Source organism: Lycorma delicatula, chromosome 9 (assembly GCF_047948215.1).
Source record: "Lycorma delicatula isolate Av1 chromosome 9, ASM4794821v1, whole genome shotgun sequence".
Taxonomy (NCBI): Eukaryota; Metazoa; Arthropoda; class Insecta; order Hemiptera; family Fulgoridae; genus Lycorma; species Lycorma delicatula.
The window spans coordinates 88,825,768-88,835,870 of NC_134463.1; the positions used below are offsets into that span (position 1 = coordinate 88,825,768).

At 28.0% G+C, this 10,103-nt stretch overlaps 1 protein-coding gene across 2 annotated transcripts in view; it reads left to right on the top strand.

The window, feature by feature from the left end:
* Positions 1–9,416, top strand: part of Spag1 (Spag1 axonemal dynein assembly factor) — a 36,373-nt gene extending 26,957 nt beyond the window's left edge. For both annotated transcript variants that reach the window (XM_075374553.1, XM_075374552.1), the window contains 4 exons: positions 7–116; positions 2,659–3,650; positions 5,247–5,423; positions 8,354–9,416. In XM_075374553.1, the coding sequence (XP_075230668.1) occupies positions 7–116; positions 2,659–3,650; positions 5,247–5,423; positions 8,354–8,424 (1,350 nt within the window). In that variant the 3' untranslated portion in view covers positions 8,425–9,416. The remainder of the gene's footprint in view (positions 1–6; positions 117–2,658; positions 3,651–5,246; positions 5,424–8,353) is intronic.
* The last annotated feature ends 687 nt before the right edge of the window (positions 9,417–10,103 follow it).

Sequence of the window (10,103 nt, forward strand, 5' to 3'; positions counted from 1 at the left end):
TAACAGGCTTTACAAGATATGCAGGCTGTATTAAAAAAAGAACCACGTAATCTTTTAGTGCAACATGTTGCCAAGGAATTACGTCAACAATGTCGCAGTGTGCCAAGAAGTGTTAGGTAAATACTAATTTTCTGTTTAACTTTCTTTTTCACTATTAAGTAGTTATGCTTCATCAGTTTAAATTAACTTGCAGTTTTCCTTTCTTTCATAATGCAAATGTATCAGCCTTAAATAGGCCCAGACTTTACCGTACAGACAACCTATTCTGTGAATTTAACATGTTAACAATGAGACAGCTCTGAATTAAAAGCATTGTTTTATATATTAACAAAAATATAAACCTCGATCATCATATAATCGGAGGCCATCTAGTATCACATTTAATAATATCCTGAAACGACTTATTGGTCTGCAGAAGATATTTAATGTGTATTCTTATTAATCTTAATCTTATTCTTGTTAAATGTACTATAGCAGAGTGAACGAAAAACTCCTTAACGAAATAGATGAATAGATAATGACAAATAATGTGTATGAATCCCTATTCTAAACATATTTCTACCATCCTGTTTAACTGATACGTAATTAATTAATTTTCTAATACAATCTTAATAACATTGGGGTTTTTTTTATATTAACTCCTATAACTGAGTTAATCCAAATTAAGGAAGGCAAACTTATTTAGTGTAAATTTATAATTATAATTGTCATAATATTAATACTAAGATTATTTAGCATTATTTTATATTGTTACAAAATAGTGTTAACAACATAACAGATATACAGTATTCATTTTACTCCAATTTATACAATATACTAAGCATAAAAGTGTACAACAATGTAAATATTATTTACATCATCTTCATCTTGTATCTTCATGATATTGCTAATCTAGACTTACGAATTTTAATGTATGGGTGCAGGTGTTCATTTGTTGTAGTATTAATATGTTCAGTTTTTTATTCCTTCATTTTTCTAAGATAGTAAATTAAAATTTTAATTGATCTCTGTCTTTAACTATTAAGTTTTTGTTGTAAGAATTTTTATTTATTTATGTAGGAACTTTTAGTTACTACTGTTTATTTAAAAATTTTTATATTCCATTTTTAGAATTAAAGTGGCTCATACTTTCGCACAGGTTATTCTTTCCAGGTATATGTTTCCTAATTATATGTTTATTAATTTTCTTAGCTTAATTACTGCATTTACATCCTGAGTTTTTTTTTTTATATATATATATACTCCAGTCATTTTCTTTGACACATACCTCTAGGGAATAGTAATGTACATGAGCCATTATGTAATAATGATATTAACATAAAATTGCACTTCATTTATTCCTCTTCATATGAATTACTAAGAGAAACATTAATTTTCTATGTTTACTTTACTACTCATTTCTGTTGTTTCATTTCCATGCAATATTCATGGATATAACTTGTGGACATAAAGTTACATGATTGATTACCTTTTATCAAATCTACCATACTAATTATAATTGCTGATTTTGTAAACAAAATCAATAAGTAACATGTTGACTATTTCTTAATTTTTAGGTGTTTTGTACATAAATGATCCATGTACAGTTTGTACAACTTTATTTGATGGATATTAAGTGTTCTATTTATTGTATCGATTGATGACTTCTTGGAATTAATAAATTGTTCAAATGTACTATTTTCTGCCTAAGCCAAGCACCTAGCTCCTAGCACCTAGCACCATCTTCATCACCATTCTCTTCTATTTCCTGCTATATTCATTTCTGTAATTTTTACTTTTTTCTTTGCACCTACTAGCATTATTTTCACTACTCTTCTCTCATGATGTCCGTCCGAGCTAGTTGCCTTTGCTACTCTTGTGATTGTTTATTCTCCTACCTGTTTATCTATCTATTATTTAATTATATATATTTGATTAGTTTCCTATTTCTGATGTTTTCACTTAACTTTCCTCAGTATATGTTTTGTTTTTGCTGTATACACTTATGTCTGTAGAATTTTCTTAGTATTTTGTTATTAAATAAAAACATTTCTTCAATTCTGACATCTTGTTATATACTTTCTTGTTCTTTTCTTTGCCTGTACTGCTTCTACGCTTCCTTACACTGTTACCATCTACACTATTCTAGGTTTTATTTAATTTCCTTTTTCAAATATTGCATTAATCAACTTACATGATTAATTATAAAAGTAGTAGAATATGAGAAAGTATTGCCAGTCCTTCAATTTAGATTTCTTTCTGTTTTGTACTGCAGACCCTTTTTTTACCCACCCTAACAAAATATCAGAAATATAATTAAGATCTTTTTTTAATAGAAATAGAAAGTACTTACACCATCTTATATTTATTCTTCTTAAAGTAAAATGTAACATAGGAAATTGAAGTAATGAACATTAGTTTATTACTCTAAAAGCTATTCTTAATATTTATGAGCCTAAATATATTTGTAAAAATTAGAGTTATAAATGATGGAGATAGCCTCTGTCTGTTATCTAGAAGATAATGTATTCATATCTTGGTCAGGCTTAGCATTTTTTATATCTGCAAAATTCTTCTAATTTAGTCATGTTAATAAAGTAAATAATTGAGAAACGGCCTGTTATCAGTTAGTGAATAAATCAGTCTATTAAATTAATGTAATTTTTTTTCTTATTTTAGAATGCTAGTTGAAGACCAAGATGATAAAGTTGTAGAAATGTCTGAAGCAGATGCTAAGAAAATGAAAGTTGGAATCGAAGTTAATGAATGGGGATTAGCCAGGAATATGTGCAGTTGTTATACACAGCCACCATTTCTTAATAATATTAATACAAGTGGTATAGCTGAACACCTAATTTATAAACCAGAAGAGAGTAAGAAAAAGAAAAAGAAAAAATTAACTGAAAGAGAACTGTGTAATTTAGATAAACCTTTAGTAACTAGCTCTGTATGTAATGGTAATATCGATGAATCACTCGAAACAAATCAGATTGTTTATGAAAAGGGCACAGATGGAGAAGCAGATGATGAATGGATACCAAAGAAAATAAAAATAATTGAAACCGTTAAATCAAACAATGATTCGGCAACTCATATAAAAGAACGTGATAGATCAAAGAAATGTATTGTAAAAGATATGAGGGGTCAATCTCATGTCCAAGGACAGAAAGAATCGGAAATGATGGAACAGTTTGGTAATATTAAAATAGATGAACCGATGACAACTTCGAAGTCAGATGTAACAAATGAAAACAAAAATAGAAAATTAAATACAAAACAGAAACAAAATAGTAATCAAGAAAATCATGACAGAACTAACCTAACACAGACCAGTAGAAGATCTGTTACAAATTATGAATTCCATGTGCCTTCTGAAAAACAACCGATTAGTATTGCTAGTAAGTATACACAAAAAGTTGCAAGTGCTAAAAATATGAATGCTCAGTTTGAAACATCTTCTAACAAATTACAAAATAGTAATATTTATAACATTAATAATAATAATGATGACAACAATCGTAGTATTTCTGTATCAGAAAGCCAACCAGATGAAAGTATGATGACACCTTTTCAGTTCTTCCAGTCATGGATGTCAATTAAAGTTTCAGACGCTTCTTCAAAGGAGTATGCAAATTTATTACGAAGGATACCACCTTCAAAATTACATTCATGTAAGTAATCTTAAAATAATAATAAAAATTAAACTTATAATATTGATATATTTTTTTTATAAATATCTGTCAGTAAATAACTTTTTACTTAATACTTTGAACACTGGATTTCTCGACACATGTTGGTTCGTGGTAATTGGTCAGTTTAGACTGGTTTAAAAAAAATTCCTATTTATCATACTTCTAAAATTTCCTTACCAGAGTTTTATCACCTGAAAAAAAGACTTGCAGATTTGTTCTATATAAAAAAAAAACAAATATAACCTCCAAGAGATTTCCCTTTCAAACACAAAAAAAAAAACAAGCACGTCGTAATTATTATATGTATTTTATTTTATTTACATTGCATATAACATATTTTTAGAAACTCAGAAATATACCTTTCCAATATAATATAAATTCATTTAGGAGTTTCAGAAGAAAAACTAAGAGGACCACAATAATAGCACTAGTAGGCCCAGAAGTAGAATCCTAAGAAATAATATCACTGAAGGTTCAATTACAGTAACAACTTTTTTTATTTTTGACCGGTGGTCATAATAATCATCATCCAATGAATACAAATCATGATCATAAATAACCAGATCTTCGTACTGCGGGTCCCTATTCTCATCATATAGTTACCCTTCAGAACTAATATTAAAATATAATTCACTAATTTGTTCATGTTCAATAGACAAAACCTCAGTTTCATCCAAGATATCATACACCAGTTTACTAATTTAAGGTCATAAATATCACTCATTTTGCTAATTTTTAAAGAATAATAACAAAAATAAATGTCAATAGAATAAACATGAAAAATAAATTAAGAACACGTAAATAAACTTTGTCTCACAAATATCATCTCACTTTAACACAGTTCAAAATTTATCCAATAGATAGCAAAAAGAACTTAATTCAGTATGAAACACTGAACATCTGAGATGAACAAAAGATATAGAATTTTAAGCAAGGAAGACATATATACTCATATATCATTCAACTGAGCAAATATGGTTGGACGGGTTATACTCGTCCACTATATACATTGTGTTAATTTCATAATGCACATGAGCATAACTGATCACTAATATATCAACTTAAAGCTCAGTTTTTGTATAGATTATTTATTTACTCAAAAAAATAAAAATTATTCTTTGAATAAAAATAATTTGTAAACTGGAATATAGTAAAGCAGTATACCACAAACAGCAGCAAATTCTTATATAATATCTATATATATATATATGAAAATCAAAAAACGAATTAATCAAATAGTTAAATTTATATTGAAGAATCTCCTACAAGGTAGATTAAAAATTACTTATTTGCTGAGAAACAAGATTGTAAGGAACGTCTCGCGATTGAGACAAACATACTATGTACTCGGATCACTCTGAAGAATTAATAGGATTCTTAATTAATTCACAATTTTAAAATTGTAAGCATATAAAAATATTTTAATGTTGGATCCATGAAACAGAGCCCAGCAGTTCTGTTAGTTGCTTGTAATTCTTCTCATAAATGTTTACTTTTGACCTTTTCTCTCTGATTTTGTACACAGTTTCTTATTCATGTATTTTTTTTTAATTAATGTTTTATTTTTTTTTTCAGTATTAGGGAATAAGATGGAGGATACCATGTTAGTTGCTATGCTTAAAGCTTTAGCACAAGAATTTGATATAACAAATAGCGTAGAAGCTGATCTCGTTAAACAATATCTAGTCTCACTAAGCAATACTGATAGATTTCAAATCAATGTTCGGTTTTTGACTCCCGATATAAAAAAATGTAAGTTGTTCATTTGTTATATTTTTTCTTTTAATTTTTCAAAATTAAAATATCAGTTAGAGATCAATGTATATTCGACATTACATTTTTTTTATTACTGTTGTACGGTACATAAATGAGCTAAAAGCAAATTCAAATTTCATTTTATTTTATTTATAAACATTCAGAAACAGAATAATGAGGTATAATAGTGCAGTCCAGAGGTACTACTGCTCTTGTTTTGAGGCAAAACAAAGATCATTTCAAATGTGTCTTATTCATTTAAATGAACTGTTTTTTAATCTTAACAAAAAGTATGAAAATAGCCTTTAGTTAAATTACCTATTGCACACATTTAGCATTAACTCACAGTTTTTAACTACTATTTTTTGCTCATTTTTATGGAATTACATTTCTTATTTTTTATATAAGCAGTCCTTTATTACCATAACGTTTCTTTAAAATATTCTCAAATTTTGAAAAAAGTCTGTTAAATTATCTGACCAATCATAAATGTCAGTCAGTATTGTTTTGTAATGTCTTGACTGATTGAAATTGAGAAATAGGGGGCAAGATAAGATTATGCTGAAATGTGTTTAAAATGTAAGAGTGGTTCAGCGTAAGTGGTATAGTTTTTTAAATGTTTCTTGGCTCCCTGGCACATTTGATGTGAACTCGCCCCAAATAATGTTTTTGAATGGTATTTGACATCCTTGACTTTGATGATTTTATGATTGTTTACAGTGCAAAAAACTTATCACTTTTTTTAATTGCTGTAATTAGAAGACTGAGTAGTGTTGGAAATTACTTCAGAATAAAAATTATTACTGTGTAGCAGTATAATAATAAAAATAATTTATTTTTATTATAAAATAATAATTATTTACCATATAGCAGTAATAATATAAATATTTCTTAAAATAGATGAATTATCAACTATTAAAAATTACACTGCTCCAAGGATTATCGGTATAACTAGTAAAAGTTAAGACGTATTGAGTTTTAAAGTATAGCTTATATATTACTGGTGTTATAGAGTTTTTATGTTTCCTTCAAAGCAATAACAGTTCAAAACACTGTACAAGTTATACAAAAAACTAGTTACGAGGTACGATCAAAAAAATTAGTGAATATTGCTACTGAGCAGCATTCAATAATTGTACTGCAAGGAACTTCAGTGTAAGAAGGGACATGTCAAACCCTAATAACTGTGTACAACAGCTTTCAAGTTGTTTGGTAATGTCAGTAAGTTGTGAGCTCTAATTGAGAGATGTGGTGTTTTAAAGTGTGTCAAAGGTCACCATGCATAATCCATTAGTATAAAATTTTGTTCCAAACTACAGAAAAGTGCTAAAGAAACACGTGATAACGTTAAAATAAGTTTATTGTGATGCTGCAGTAACCATGAAGACAGTTTATAACTGGTTCAGGTGATTGTATTAATGGGTGTGAATCAGTTGAAGATGAGAGATCAGGGCATCCTTCAACATCAAAATACCAAGAGAATGTTGAAAGAGTAGACAAAATGATAAACTCAAAGAAGCAGTTTATTATTATGGTAACTCATGAGTATTATAAGGGCTTATTAGATAATTTAAGAAACTATGAGCATGGAAAATGACAAATGGTTTGTCATATTTGCCACTGAGAAATGGGCAAATAGTTTCATACTCCATCATCCCAATACTCACTTCTGTCACATGTCTGATATGGCAATTTCTGTCAAGTGGAACCATTACAATGTGCTTGCTTCATCCCCTTATTTACCAGATTTAGCTCTTCCCAAAGTCAAAATGATCAGGAAAGGTAAATGTTTTGAATGAATTCAGGTCATTAATACAGCCATGACAGTGTGCTACTTAAACTTATCGATAGGACTTGCAAAACTGTATTGGAAAGTTGCATGAACAACGTGATAGGTGTGTTCAAAGCAAGGTCCCATATCTCAGATGGGACTAATGTAATTGTTTTACTTTATACATTTTTTTTTTATATTTATTTAAACATATGATTACATTAATGATCAAAAAATTACATAAAAGTAGATTAATTTTTTATTACACCACTTATACATGCATACGTACATATTAAATGATTTAAAAGTGTGAAGAAAACAGATTATAAACAGTAACATAACCAGAAAAAAGCTCAGCATGTGAACACAAAAACACACTATAAATGGTACACATTTTCAAAATGACCATGTAAGTACAGCCTTCATAGAACAGTAAAAATTATTTTTGGGACATCTGGGATTTCAGTTGAACTGTGCAGTAAGACAGAAATCAAATGTGGCAGAAGGGTTAAAAGATGTAGCCCTTTTGATTGTTCAAATCAGTAGTATCAAATATTTGCGTTAGCTGATATAAGGTCTCTTTTCATATGCTTTCTGTAGCAGAGTTAGTCAGACACTTCAACCATTAGACCAATTTTAGAAGTTTAATGCCATTTGACTTTTATAATGAAAAGTTCATGTTTTTAGCGGATGTTTGATATATATACATATAAGATTTTTCATCCACTCTACCGCACACAAATCTTAACCAATTTTGACAGAACTTGGTGGGGTAATGTATAAACCAATGGAAATAGAGCCTTATTGATTTTCAAGTGAAATGGTTCACAGAAACCAGAGTTAGAGCCAAAAAAACAGGGTTTTTGGGTTATCGGATACATTTTCAACTTTTTTTTTCTTCATTCTACTGGGTGTATCTTTTAACCAATTCTGTTGAAACTAGGGTGATGTAAACCCAGCAGTAGAAATAGAACCCTATTGATTTTCAAGTGAATCTGTTCACAGAAACCTGAGTTAAGAGGCACAAAACTGGGTTTTTGGGTGATTTTCAAGGTTAACTAAAACCGGAAATCTGCCCTTGTGATGCAGTTTTTGCAACAGCTTTTTTTTTTTTTTTACTGTAGTAAAGTTTTTTAATATGTTTTGAATGTTACAGTGACAAGTGGCCTTATAGAAAAAGTGGGTGGCGATGACATATTAAACATTAAAAAATCTTATGAAGTGTAGAAATAAAAGAACATATATGGATTGATTTAACAATGCAAAGTACATGCAAGATAATATTGTGCATTACAATAATCTTCCCATTGAAAAATATATGTGTGTGTGTGTGTGTGTGTATAAATGTAATGTAAAAGGAATATACCTGAGTTGGAAAGTAATATTATATGTAATAATTGTAATATTATATGTAATATCATATCAAAAAACTGATACGATATCAATTTATCTCCGGTTATATTGTTACCAATCCTTAATTTAATTGAATAGACATACCAGTCCATGGATTCATTTCATGTTGAAAAGTTATTAATAATATAATATTAACTAACGCAAGTATATGATGATGTACAAACAAAATTCTATGAATTTTATTGTAATTTAAACTCTTATAATTTTTTTGTTGCCTCTTTTATTGTATTATACTTCTTGATATTAATTACTGATATGTTTATATATAGTAAATGCGTATAGAATTAAATGTATGGGAAATTTATAAGCAGGTAAAATATTATATTTAATAAATAATTTTAACATTATCATTGATTTGTAATTATTATAATAATAATTATTTAAAAATAGATTTTGTAGTTTTAATATTGTATTGAAATAAGTAATTTTTAAGAAAACATAGTTCTTTGTGTTTGTGATATTTATAATTTTTCTTATTATATAGAATTTAATGACATACATTCAAAAAATTCTTGAAATAAAAATGAGAAAAAAATTAAGTCTATTGATAAGACCACTATTACTTTTGTGCATTTAGGTTTATTCCAGTACTCTTATAATTTTTGGAAGGATTATTTAAAAGTTATTTATAAAATGCCAATTCCGAGAAAGAAAACAACAGTCTGCTCAATTTATAGTAGTTTTCCCTAAACATGAGAATTTTACAGAAAATGTATGGCAGTATTGTAAATTTTTAGTCAGAAAAAATAGGTGGTAAAATAAGAACAAAGAAATATTTTATATTAATAAATTTTCTTAAAAATAGATCATATTCTTTTTCTTTCTTTTGTTAATTAACTGATGTTGCAAAAATATATACTCCCTTATCTTAAAGTCACTCTTATTTTAAAGTATGAAAGAGGACAGGGAAAAAAAATTCTTTGAATACTTAGGTAGCAGAGAATGTTTATATAACCCTAGATGTCTCAGATTTTAGACACAATGTTGTCTAACACCACAATTAAGTATAATTTTCTAAAAAAAAAAAACTAACTAGTTGGATGACCTGGTATTTTTTATGATAGACTCATCTTTTACAAGATAGGCATGGGTGCAGTATAAACACAAAGCTTTTTTTTATCAAAGACTGTTGAATTGCGGTTTTTTATCAAAGACTGTTGAATTGCTGTTTTTTATCAAAGACTGTTGAATTGCTGTTAACACAGAATGTGTGTATTTAATTTATTTGTTTTAACTGTTTAAAAAAGGAGACTAGATGATGCTACAAGAAAAAATAATTTATGATAAAAGTTAGGTTGTAAATTTTTCAATTAGTCTGCATTCATGTCCTCTCACTGTTAAACATATTTGCATACGTTTTGGAAATACTTCAGAAAGTCTTCTTCTGACACTATTTTCAATTCATCAATCACTTCAGTCTGCACTTTCCCTGACTTTGATTTTAGAAAAAAGTTAAATCTGTGAAGGCCAGCTTTGGAAAATAGATAGATATT